Source organism: Dermacentor variabilis, chromosome 5 (assembly GCF_050947875.1).
Source record: "Dermacentor variabilis isolate Ectoservices chromosome 5, ASM5094787v1, whole genome shotgun sequence".
Lineage (NCBI taxonomy): Eukaryota > Metazoa > Arthropoda > Arachnida > Ixodida > Ixodidae > Dermacentor > Dermacentor variabilis.
This window is the reverse complement of record NC_134572.1, coordinates 162,455,497-162,469,301: the sequence shown is the minus strand read 5'-3', so window position 1 is coordinate 162,469,301 and position 13,805 is coordinate 162,455,497. Positions and strand designations below refer to the sequence as shown.

The 13,805-nt window shown below is 47.2% G+C and overlaps 1 protein-coding gene across 1 annotated transcript in view; it reads right to left on the bottom strand.

Moving 5' to 3' along the window:
- The window catches only part of Hat1 (histone acetyltransferase 1), a 47,309-nt gene that overhangs the window by 26,979 nt on the left and 6,525 nt on the right, over window positions 1-13,805 (bottom strand). The window contains exon 5 of the mRNA XM_075693708.1: window positions 12,190-12,331. Coding sequence (XP_075549823.1) covers window positions 12,190-12,331 — 142 coding nt within the window. The remainder of the gene's footprint in view (window positions 1-12,189; window positions 12,332-13,805) is intronic.

The following is a 13,805-nucleotide window of genomic DNA, read 5'->3' as shown; positions in this document are numbered from 1 at the left end:
CATTTAAGTAGGTCCACCCTCAAACTTCCAGTTGGCCCAACCCCACATTTCAGTTGTGTCAACTCCAAATTTCGAGTAGGCCCACCACTAAATTTCAAGTTGGCCCAATCCCCCATATCAGCTGTGCCAACCCCAAATTTCAAGTAGGCCCACTCTGAAACTGAAGTTGGCTCACCCTCAGATTTCAACATGGCCTACCCCCAAGCCCCCATATCAGCTGTGCCAACCTTAAATTTCAAGTAGGCCCACTCCCAAATTTCAGTTGTGCCATCCCGCCACCACCCCCCCAAACTTCAAGTTGACTTGCCCCTAAGCTTAAGTTGGCCCTCATGCAAATTTCAAGTTGGCCCAGCAACAAATTTAAGTTGAACCACCTTGAAATTTCAAGTTGGCTCACCCCCAAATTTCAGTCAGCCAACGTTCAAATTTCAAGTTGGCCCACCCCCAAATTTAATATGACCCAACCCGACTGTAAGCTTCCCCACGCATTTTCTAAGGAGCCCTATCTATCTCTAAGCTCCAAATTTCTATTTATTTTTTATTTTATTTATTTATTGATATTTTATTTATTTTATTTTTTGCTTTAAGTTGTTCCTTATCGCTCAAAAGCTACCGATCATCTACATTTAAACTATCATAATGATTAAATGCCTTAGCTTAGCAAATTACGTATTTTTGTGCAGATACAAGGCATTACACTTCTTTCGTGATAGGGCTGGGGAGCTCGCCAAAGAATGCTTACACACAAAAACATGAGAGAAGTGACAGGAAAACCGACGCCAAGGCAAGTTGCCTCGATTGTTGAGGCCATTTGTAGCCACAAACGGGAAAATGTCACCGAAATTGTACAGCACTTATTCCCTGGGCTGCAAATGAAGTAGCAGTGTACCGCGCCAGTGCATTCGCATGCGAGTCCTTACACCACATCGGGAACCACCGTTCCTCGTATTCGTTCATGCCTATTCAAGCCGGCACGAGTTGAAATTCTTGTTGCGAGTTTACGAATTGCCAAGAGTTGTCACAAAGTCACTGCTGGTCGAGGGTTGGAGCTCCAGCACATTTTCATGGCACAAATCATTGCCACTGAGGAAACCAATCCTGCATGCACGTCGAAGCTCCCATTCGCTTGAAGTTGTACCAAGGCTGCATGGGACCAATGCCAGTGGTAGCTAGTGTGATATCCGACCACACACGTAAGGGGGGATGCAAGCTCGCTACTGTGAGTCCCGGTTGCTGCAGTGACGGGAAATCTAAGTAAAAATAGGTGAAAGAAACCACACGTGGCAGTGGCGTGATGCCACTTTAAGAAATGATTTGATTCACATGTAAATTTGATTGACCGACGCTGTATCTGCCTCCACTAGTAGCACTTCTGTGTCACAATCACCAGAAAAACCACACAACCAAGTTGTCATAGAAACAGATATTGTTCTATTTGCAAATCTTCAGGGATTCTGCTCACCATCACATAACATACCAGATGCAAAAGTTTCTCGAGCCCTCTGGAACACAGACTTCGGTAAGACTCGGAGTTTGAAGACCAAAACCGCAGAAATACCAAAGAAATCACTGTACAACAATGGAAACCACATGTTTGCACAGCGTCGGCACACGTCTGTGCAAAACATGACTTACAGTCAAACTCGACTATATCGAACCCATTTACATTGAATTATCCTGTATATTGACACATGTACTTATGTTTTTTGGGGGACCTCTTCTCACCACCTAGCAAACGTTATCGCTCAGCGCGGGACGCACCTGCATGTATTGGAAGTTTCTCTAATGTTATCGATGTTTCTGCCCATTGTCTGTTGTCACCGCAGCTTGTGTAATCTGATTGCATGTGCGATGCGAATTGTGTAGAGTTTTCTGGAAGACACGCGGACACCAGAGATGACGCTGAAACCTTCGATGACTCAGGTATAAAAGCCGATGCGCTTGAGCGGCAGATCAGATTTTCCACGATCGCCATCTGTGTTCAACACTGTCGTCATTCTTTGAGTGTAGCCTGTTTCTGAGGGCACAAGCTTGCTAATAAAACGCTAGTTTCGTCATTCCCAGTTTTGCTGCTGTCTTCACAGTCACTACTACGCGACAATATCAAACAATTTCTGAACATGGTATATAGCAAAAATTATGCTTACATTGAACAAAAGATAGCAGCTACTCCTGATATATCGAACGTCAAGCGGCGCAAAAGTGCCCCCACAATTTGACTTTCGCTCGTGGCAGCGAGGAAAGCCGGCATTGCGACTCCGTCCACCCGCCCTCCCCACCATGACCACCCGGGCGAGTCAGCGACAACCCCCACTGCAAAAAAAATGATCCTGGCCCAACCACGGCGCTTGCTCAGACAGCCAATCAGAGGCTCTTGTCGTGCAAGATGTGCAAGTAGGAGTTGGCTCGCTGCTTTTTGGGTTCATTGTGTTTTCACCTCGTGGGGTTTCTCCCGCAGTGTTGTTGTGATGGCTAGTGCAAAGCGCACTGAATTTGCCTTTTGCCGTGAAGCTCGAAATCATAAATTGACTCGAACGTGGCAGCAAATCGGATGTCGCCGCCGCATAAAACGTTACGAGGTGCACTCTCAGCACAATCTTGAAGAATAAGGGGGAGATTAGGGCTAAAGCGGGCAAATGACCCGGTGCACATGGCGCCCAACGCATACGCACGGCCATGACATCAAGGCAGTTGTGTACAAGTGGTTCTTCCGAAACTGCTTCAGACGTGCCAGCAACTGCATGGCCGGTGATGACTTAGAAACTGCTTATGAGTGCAACGAAGCCATTGCCGGTGTCGCCAAAGTTTGGAGCAAGCTGTCACAATTTCCAGAAGCCATTGACGGATCATCCAACGATCGACGAGTTTGTGAGTGCGGATGGTGGTGTCTCGACTGTCGAAGAGCCCGAAAACGAAGTCTACATTGCCGCCATCATACTGAACGCAAGTGAAAGCCGGCACAATGAGGAATGCAACGATGATCCTTTGCCTACATCCTCCGAGATGAGTAGTGCATTCACAGTAGCCCGGCACTCCTGTGTGAATGTGGAAGGTTGCGGCTTCAGCTGCTCAGACTTTCATGCCGATGTGGCATGAAACCGTATCATTCGTCGCCGACTCCCAAATTCATCAAAATTAATTGTTTTACTTATTCAAACTTGCTCTTTCGATTGCCAAATGATTTGGAAAATTCTGTGGCCCCTTTTCGTATAAGAAAAATTGATCCGCGACTGCACTTATTTGTATAGAAGGGCAAATTTCAATGCAACGCATTTTCAACATGACAAAGCAAATTGCTGGTTTTACTTACTTCGTTATGTCGAGGTTTAACTGTATCCTGAAAAAATTGTGTTATCGGTCGTGATTGTAAACATTGTGAGTAGGCTAAATAGACAATCTTTCTTCTCCCCCTAAATTATTTTTGCCTATCCTAATTCCCTTTGGTTGCACCCTCCTTTGGGCAGCTGTTCAGCTGTCCTCGGTGAATTCATTTTCTTTCTTTCTTAAAGCAGCCACCACTGAGTGGGCTCCCATAGGACTATGTTGAAGGCATTACAGACGTGCGCTTGAAGAAATGTTGGTTAGGTGCAGTGACTGGAGTGAGCTAAACATGCAAATCTGCAGAAAGAACCCATATGCCTTGTCCCATAATGTTTAGTAGCACCATGTTTGACAAATACCAGAAATGATGTGAAACAGCTTGATGTTCTCGTTCTTGTTTTTTGCATACAGGGCGCCACCACCGAAAATTGGCTGTGAGATTTATTATTTACTGCAAATCTTTAGCTTGAAGCATTTCTTAGTAAATGTCATGAATGATGGCGATACTAGAACACTGTGTGGCTCTACTTATTGGAAAACTCATAGTAAACCCCCACATACGTCAAACAGGATGACTGTTTTCATGGACATGGCCACCAGAACAATTGCCTAAGTACACTGCTACTGGGTAGCTTTCCGAATAAAGATAGAACTTTCTCTCTTGTTATATTGTAAAGACAGTCTTTCAACTTGATTACCAAAATTCACAGTTTGAGCTTAAGTAATAGTTTTGTTGCTACTCCAAATGTTTGTGACCAAATGTAGCCATAAATTGTCATTTTGAAGTAATACTAACTCATGAACTAATTCTTAAGATGCAACAAAACTTTGCACACATTTAAATTGAGTGTTTTTTACATCATCAAAAATTGTAGTTCTGAATTGAAAAGAAAAAAGATCTTCACTTTTAAATATCTATTGTGTTGTTAAATTAAATTATGGGGTTTTATGAGCCAAAACCACAATCTGATTATGAGGCATGCAGCAGTGGGGGACTCCAGTAATTTGGTCTACCTGGGGTTCGTTAGCATGCACCTAAAACTTAGTACACGGTTATTTTTGCATTTCGCCCCTATCGAAATGCGTCATTGTTTTGCACTTTCTTAGCAGAACCTATATACCTTTCAAATCGTTGTAATGCAAAATCTCTTTGTTATAGTACAGTCAAACCACTTATAACAATATTCAAATGACACGAAAATTCCATTGTTATGACCGATAATTGTTAAAACCGGGTTGCATGAAAAAAATCAAAATAGGGGGATCGCAGAGCTGATCTTGGCAAACTATAATGGCGGGGAGGCCAGTGCCCCTCCCCACCACCTTCCTCCATCCGGCTGCTGATTGTCCTCGTTTAACTGCTTCCTGGGCGCTCCGATCACGTGTAACAAGCCGCGGCTGTCGGCGTTAAAGAATGGCACTGCTATAACTGCAAAAAGGGGTCACGGGTGGCAAGCGACGTGCGAGCACTGCCGAGGGAGCGCTTTGGTGGGCCCAAAAGGGGCCTTTTAAAATATGCGAGGAGATTGCCGGGGCAGCCTGTCTTGAGAAATCCAGAAGAAACACTGAGGCAAGATCGCCACAAGCATCTCGTCACGTAACATCGCACTGCATTGCAAGAGAAAACCCTATGTCCGTCAGCTTTGCATGCTTTACGCAAAGCTTGCCGACGTCCTTCTCCAAGGTATCCAGGTACTCCACGTACTGCAGTGGAAGGTTCCTCGCGAAAACGAAAGCCTGGAAGGACTGAATCATCTGCCGGGTGTTCCGTGAGGACAACGTTGAGGCAGCCTGCTCTACCGCGTCATCACTGCCGCCGTCGCAATCCAATGCAAGCACGTTTGCAACGATCGCCTCATCGGTTAGACGCACTTAGTACTTAGTTTCGAAATATATAGCCGTACTATATATTTATTTCATAATATATTGACGCGAAATAAGTTTGCATGTGATGACACGCGACCCTTAAGGCGAGAACGACGAAGTTCGTGGTTGCACGCGCGCTCTCCGAGGACCAGCCATCGCTAAAGGCAGACGTTTTTTTGCCAATCTGTCGGTGGTAAACTGTTTTAGTTGTAATAGCTGGGTGACATTTCTGGTGGAGGTGCGGGGTACGGTCGATGTTAAGATCTCCGGAGCATACCCCAGACCTAAGGCCGGAGAGTAGTTCAGCCGAGCTTACCCCTGTGCACGTACGTGCCAGCCGATGTCTCCAGGGACTCCAGCCACAGCACGATCTGCTACCCGAACGAACTAGAATGACAAACCAACCACTTCCTGCCACTCCTGCAGCGTCGCACGTTGTCGTCGATCACATCCAGACGCCGTATCTGTTCCACAGAAGTGCTTCAGAGGACGCCGACGGCTGGCTTGACCATTTTGACCGGGTTACCAACCTCAACGACTAGAACCACGAGCGTAAGCTATGCTACGTGTACTTCGCTTTTAAGGATTCCGCAAAAACATAGTTTGAGAACCACGAGGCCACACTGATGTCATGGGAAGAATTTCGTAGGCAGTTCCTCAATGCCTTGGCCAGGGCGGACAGGAAGGAGAGGACGGAATTAGCGTTGGAGGCAAGAATTCAAGGCCCGAATGAGCAAGTGACAGCACACGTAGAAGACATGAATCGGCTTTTCAGACGTGCGGACCCTTCTATGACTGAAACAAAGAAGATGCGCCATCTCATGCGTGGCGTCAAAGAGGAAATCTTTGCTGGCCTCACTCGAAATCCGCTAACGACACTTGCAGAGTTCCATGACGAAGCCACTACTATGGAAAATGCCCTTCAACAGCGGGCCAGGCAAAACAACCGCGACGCCATGATTTCAAGGGAGCTCTCTGCTGTTACCCTCGGTAACGACGTTGGCGCCTTGCAAGAACTCATCAGGGCTGTTGTCAAGGAGGAACTGCAGAAGATGCAGAGGACCATTGCCCCTGTAGGACAACTTTCCATTGCGGAAATGGTGCGCGCAGAGGTGCAACAGACCGTCCATATTCCTGAACAGTACGAGGCACCACAGCAGGGACCGCACGCCGAAATGACTTACGCTGAAGCAGTACACCGTCCGCCACCCTCAAGTGCGTGCAGCATGGTACACCCCACTAAACAAATGGACATAAGCTTCAGGCCGCCTCGCAGCCCATCGCACATCGCCGAAGCAAGGACTAGGAATAGCGACGTCTGGCGCACCAGACTACAAGCCCCTTTGTTTTCATTGTGGCGAAGCCAGACACATCTACAGCATGTGTCCTTATCGTCATGTGGGACTCCGTGGATTCTCGCTGAATGCACCTCGTCCACGACCTGGCGAGCAGTCGCCGGAAATAGAGAGTTTCGTCGCGAATCGTCGCAATGTTGATCAGCGATGGCAAGAGCCCCGTTCGTTGTCTCCTGCTCGTTACAGGTCACCATCACCAAGCCAAGCCTTTACTCGCGGCCCTCTGAGACACCGCTCGCCTAGCCGGGCGGGTAAAGAAAACTGAGGTCACCGACCTCCGGAGGTGAGGCCACTGACGATGACCGTATGCAAGATCCTCCACTACGATGACAACGACGAAAACAGAACGACACAGACGTACAGACGGAGTCAAACACCTTACGAGAGGTAGTAACGTCGAACATTCCCGTCACCATAGACGACGAAGAAATAACGGCGTTAATGGACACTGGAGCGGACACCTCAGTTATGAGCATGGACCTTGCCTGCAAGCTAAAGAAAGTTTCTACCGAGTGGACTGGGTCGCAGATTCGCACTGCAGGAGGCCATCTGCTAACCTCGGTAGGAAGATGCACAGTGCGAGTGAGCATTCGTGGGTTTACGTAGCTCGGAGATTTCATTATCTTCCCAAGCTATTCGAGGGGCCTAATTCTGGGAATGGATTTTCTGCAGGCTAATGGAGCTGTGATTACCTTACAAAAGTCGCGGGTAACGTTTTCGACGACGCAGGCCTTAGCGGGGAGCAGCATTGACGACACGTATGTCAACACCTTGAGGATTGTTGATGAGAACATCGCGGTGCCGCCAAGGAGCAGCTGAGTGACCCTCGTCACCTACGACGCATTCGACGGCTATGAGGGTATTGCCGAGGCAAATATCCCACTGCTGCTCTAAAGACACATCTGCATCGCCCGGGGCCTTGTTCAAATACAGCATAAGTGCTCGCAAGTTTTGTTGACAAACTTCAGCCATGAGTATCAGCATGTCCCTCAAGGTAAAGCTATGCATCATTCCTGAACGACATTGCTGACTTCTCCGACATCGGCACGTTACAAGTGACTTCACTGGATGCAACAACTCACGCCAGCCTGAATACCCACGTCCACATTAATGCTGACTTAGCAGATGTACAGAAGGATCAGCTGCTGGGCCTACTGACAGAATTCTCCGGCTGTTTTTCCATGGAATCCAAAGTCCAGTGCACTTCCGTTATGCAACACCAGATCGTTACAGAGGAGTCGGCGCGGCCTGTTCGTCAGCATCTGTATTGCATGTCACCTATGGAGCGGGAGGTGATTAAGCGTCAAGTTCAAGAAATGCTAAATGATGACGTCATCCAGCCGTCGACAAGTCCGTGGGCATCGCCTGTCGTACTAGTAAAAAAGAAAGACAACACACTCCGCTTCTGCGTTGACTACAGACGGCTTAACCGAGTCACCAAATGTGACGTTTATCCCCTGCCACGGATCGATGACGGTTAGGACCGTCTGCATCATGCCCAGTTCTTTACTTCGTTAGACCTAAAGTCAGGCTACTGGAAAATCGAAGTGGACGAGCGTGACCGTGAAAAAAAACCGCCTTCGTGACTCCCGATGGGCTGTACGAATTTAAAGTGCTGCCTTTCGGTCTCTGTTCCGCTCCTGCTACATTCCAACGAATGATGGACACTGTACTCGTTGGACTAAAGTGGCAGACGTGTCTAGTGTACCTAGACGACGTTGTTGTGTTTTCCAGCACGTTCGATGAACATCTCGCCCGGCTACGAAGTGTTCTTACCGCAATATGCAAGGCCAACCTCACCATCAAGCCTGAAAAATGTTACTTTGGCTTCCAGGAACTCAAGTTTCTAAGCCACGTGGTCAGCTCCTAAGGAGTACGACCAGACCCAGAAAAACTCGCTGCCATTGCAGAGTTTCCTCGTCCTAAAGACAGAAAGGCTGTTCAGCGGTTCCTGGGCCTCTGCGCTTACTACCGTCGTTTCGTTGAAGGCTTCTCAAGGGTTGCTGAATCGCTCACGAGACTGACGCGACAAGATGTGCCCTTTACGTGGACGGAAGACCAAGAACAGGCCTTCACCGAATTGCATAAACGCCTTCAATCCGCTCCAGTGCTGGCACATTTTGATGACACCGCAGCAACTGAAATACACACTGACGCCAGCAACGTAAGACTCGGGGCCATTCTGGTTCAATGGCAAGATGGCGCAGAACGTGTAATTGCGTAGCAAGTCGTAGTCTGACAAAAGCAGGAGCTAATTATTCAACGACCGAAAAAGAATGCTTAGCAGTCATGTGGGCCATCAACAAGTTCCGACCATTTCGAGCGATCAGCGATCACCACTCGCTCTGATGGCTTGCCAACCTACGAGACCCGTCAGATCGCCTCGCTCATTGGAGCCTCCGCCTCCAGGAATACCACATAACTGTTGTCTACAGATCCGGCCATAAGCACAGCGACGCTGACTTGTTGTCACATTCTCCTATTCCCTTGACATCCTCCGACTTGGAGCAAGATTTGCCGTTTCTTGGTGTCATCGACGTGGTGTGCATGGCTGACTATCAACGTGCAGACTCTGAGCTGCTTCCAGTCATCCGATATCTCGAGGGAGCTGATGTTGTTGTCCCACGCCCACTTTCACGAGGATTGACGTCGTACTGCCTGCGAAACGATGTCCTGTAAAAGAAAAATTTCGAGAACAGCCAGGAAACATTCCTTCTCGTCGTTCCGACGGCACTGTGTGAGGAAGTTTTACAGGCGTGTCACAACGATCCCTGTGCCGGCCACTTAGACTTCGCGAGTACATTAGCACACATACGGCAAAAATACTATTGGCCACACCTATTTTCGTCGGTTCAGCGCTATGTGCGAACGTGCCGCGACTGTCAGAGGCGTAAAGTTCCACCCGTCAAGCCTGCCGGCCTCTTTCAGCCTTTAGATCCGCCTCCGGCACCGTTCCAGCAAGTGGGAATGGACCTTCTTGGGCCATTCCCCACGTCTTTCTTGCAAAATAAGTGGATAATCGTGGCAACTGACTATTTAACTCGCTATGCGGAGACGAAAGCTGTGCCGCGGGGAACTGCTGCTGAAGTGGCCAGCTTCTTCGTCCACAACATCGTGCTTCGCCACGGTGCACCCGCTGTACTCATTACTGACCATGGTGCAGCATTTACAGCGGAGTTATTGCAACAAGTTGTCACACTGACGCACACCGACCACCGAAAGACCACAGCCTATCATCCCCAAACTAACGGCTTAACAGAGCGCCTAAACAGAACATTAGCCGACATGCTCTCCATGTACACTGATGTGGAACACAGAACGTGGGATGAAATTTTGCCATATGTCACGTTTGCTTACAATACTGCTGTGCAGGAGACCACCGAGTTTACACCATTCGAGCTTGTTTACAGACGTCGCGTTACAACCCCCTTAGACGCCATGCTCCCGGTAGACCACGGAATCACAAGGAATGACACCACTGAAGATTTCGTCGAGAAAGCCGAGGAAGCTCGCCAGCTTGCTTGGAATTGCATCCAGCAGAATACCGACGCCTACCGTTACAACCGGACCCAAAGGAATGTCCAGTACTTACCAGGCGACTGCATGTGGGTGTGGACACCTATCCGACACCGTGGGCTCTCAGAGAAATTGTTGCGCCGCTATTTCGGCCCCTATGAAGTTCTACGCCGCCTCAGTGATGTGAACTATGAGGTGGTGCCTCAAAGCTCTGATCCTGGCTCGAACCGACACCGTCCCCGTGCTGAAGTCGTCCACGTAGTACGGATGAAGCCGTACTACGCACGCGAGGGATAAGCAACCCTCACAAACCACTTCAGCATTGTGCACATTCTTGTTTTTATTTTTTTTTTCTTTTCAGGTTGGCACTCTTGCCCATAGTGCGCGCCCGCTGCCCTTGAAGCGACCGGGGCGGTCGCTTTTGAGAGGGGAGCAATGACGCGAAATAAGTTTGCACGTGATGAGACAGGACTTTTAAGGCGAGAACGAAGAAGTTCGTGGTTGCACGCGCGTTCTCCGAGGACCAGCCATCGCTAAAGGCAGACGTTTTTTTGCCAATCTGTCAGTGGTAAACTGTTTTAGTTGTAATAGCTGGGTGACAATATATAATATAAACCGTCGTACATTGCCAATTATGAGCGGGCGGGTCAGTCCATCTTCCGTCTCGGCGGCGAGTCAAAAGAGGCTGAGAAACCATGTGGCAAGGAACAATTTCGACGCAAAAGACGAACACGGGGCTGTTTTCAGAACTGCGCTGAATGAGGAGCCAGCGAGCAAGATGCAAGCAGCGCAGTTGGCGTTTCGGAGGGCAACGCGGCGTAGAGATATGGGCGCAGCCCATTCGTTTTCGGAGGGGTGGAAGGGCAACGGGAGAGAGAGGCGCACGAAGAAGGCTGGAAAATGAGTGCGCAGCGGCCGTTCAAGCAGCGGGCCATCATGCAGCAACTCGAATTTCTCGTTTTCTTTTCTATTTTCAAGGATTTCGGGTTTCACTACTTTTCAGCTTGGACACCAAGCAGCCAGACTTCATCGCTATAACCGATAATGCGGCATTGGGGCATTATAGTAAATGGGTTATTTGAGCATGAAAAACATACAAAAAGTGATGGTGCAGCAGCTTGTCATTGTTATAACCAATATATTGTCAAAACCAGTATCGTTACAATTGGGTTTACATGTATCTGTACTCTGTTATGTTTCATCTAAAGGCACAGCGAACCGCATTTTGTTATGTTCAATACTTTTGCTGTAAACATTGAAGTTCATAGGCTATCACAGCAAGAATGCCATTTTTTACCCCTAATGTTTTGATGGCCGTCAAGCAACCCTTCATGCTAAGCAATACTACTAGGTGCCAATCAAATGCAGAGAAAGTAAGCTTTTGAATGCAATACAGACCACATCTTCATAGTACAGAAAGCACAGCGCATCCGCAAACAATATCTAAAATGCAGAATGTGTGACACCGGAGAGGTACCGCAGCCTTAATGCAACAGCGCATTCCTTTCTCATGAACATAGGTGCAAAGACAAACAGATGGCGTTACGTTGGGATCAATGTGTTCGTATAAGAAGACCAGCCGGAAGATCAACTTGTTCTTGGCCTAGTTGGCAGTTGTTGTGAGACGTAATTGGCGCTAAACAATCGTCACAGCTGATAGCGATCATTTATATTTTTCTCAGCAGAAAATATGTTTCACATAGCAGCTGCATTCTGATAGGGGCATTATCCCCTTCCGACCCCGTATTCATTATCATAGACATCAGTTTTCATCCTTTTCAAAATTAAACAGAATTTACAGGTGAAAGCATTTATGCTCTAAGCTAGTCAGATGCACATGGCAACAACACATCAATGGTTTGAATGTCGTAGTGCAACTAGTTTCTCAGATACTTGATCATACTTTGTGTGCGGATTATTGCATCACCACAACCAAGAACCTCCAGTGAAGAACACTTCAAATCCCGCGAGACAATGTTTCAATAGCGCTGCAATGTTATACATTTCTATGCTTAGGTAAACAAACAGGTTTTTCAAGTGTATGATGCAGTTAAGTGCTTCACTGTACATTATCCTCATACAAGTATAAAATCAATGCGAACCATGGGGAACAATGCAATGAGACACACACCTTTTCCAATTTTAAAGGAGTGAAGTAATTCACCAAATGGTCGGAATGTGGTTTCTTTAGGAAGTACAGACACAAACTCATCGATGTTTGTGTGAACACCAGAAGGCAGTTTCTCCAAGACGGTTTTGAGCACATCATCAGCCTGAAAGGAAGAAAAGCTGCATGAGTAGGCATGGTCGATCTTCCCACCGACAGAAATGCATCTGAAATCCCAAAGGAGTTGAGACAGGCAAGGTAGATTGATTGACTCATGGGGTCTAACAGGGCTATGACAGGCACTGTACTGTAGGGCTAAAGATTAAATTTGACCGCATGGTATTTTCTAAACTCGCACCTAAATTTAAGTACATGACTGTTATTGCATTCTGCCCCCATTTAAATGTTGCCGCAACAGCAGAGGATCGAACCCGTAACCTTGTGCTTAGCAGCAGAATGCCACAGCCACTGAGGTACCATGGAGGGTGACAAGTTTCTCCATAACCCACTCTAATGCATTGGAACCCTGTTGATATGTTCCTCACTGTTGTGTTTTCCCAGCTGCTATGTCGCATTTTCATGGTCCTGACCTCAATCCCATTGACCCCTATGTGTTATGTTTCCCTTCGATACGTCGCCATTCTGTAATGCTCCCGCACCTTATGTTGAGTTTGAATGCAGCGGTCACATACATTTAGCATTGCAGAGGGAGATTTGCTCATTCCTGCAGAGATGATACATTTATGTGTTGCAACAAGTGACCGATACATTGTAACAAGTGAACAATATGTTGCAACAAGCCAGAGAGGTTGCACAAGCATGTCAGGAGAAAACATGGACAAAGCAGATGGTGAAGCATTCGAAGTGGTGTGCATCAATTAAAACGTACCAGGAACTGAGTGCAGAGCTACATTTATTTTGGGGCTGGCAAGGATGCATAACCGCCCATTCCCTTTAGTCAACTTCACCATGACAGAGCCATGTTATCTGGTGAAGCATATCAAAGGTAGAAAGGAGCTACTGTCACGAAACATCGTAGATGTCCCTTAATTAAATGTGTGCAGTCGCTGCTCACAGTACAAGTGCCGACTGCACACATGTAATTAAGGGACAAGACATCTATTAACTGCACCAGCAGCCGTTCAGGGCCATTTCTTATGTTGCTGCGGCGATTTGCAGCCTTCCTCACTGTTATGTTTTTCTGGCTGTTAAGTAGCTTTTTTGCAGTCGCTTGAAAAACGTATCAACGGGGTTCTACTGAAGTTACTCACAAATGAAAATGGTCCAGTTCATTCAATTTCTTGTGTCAAGTGTTCCTTGAAGTTGTGTAACACACTCAAATTTTTTGTTCAACGTCCCCCGTATTATACAGTGAAACCTCGATATAACAAACTTCAATATAAGAAAGTTCTCTATATAATTATTTAATTTTATATAACTTTTTGTCCATATAACACCATGTATTTATAACCTCAATATAACGAAGTGTGTTTATACACAATTTTAATATGATGAAACATTGCAGCAGTGGGGCGTAGACGCCTTCTTCCTCTCTTCCCGTGCAAGGAGCAGGACAGATTTTCTCACGGTGGCGCAACCCTCTTGCAAACCAGTCACAAACGTAGACCACCAAGTGGCCA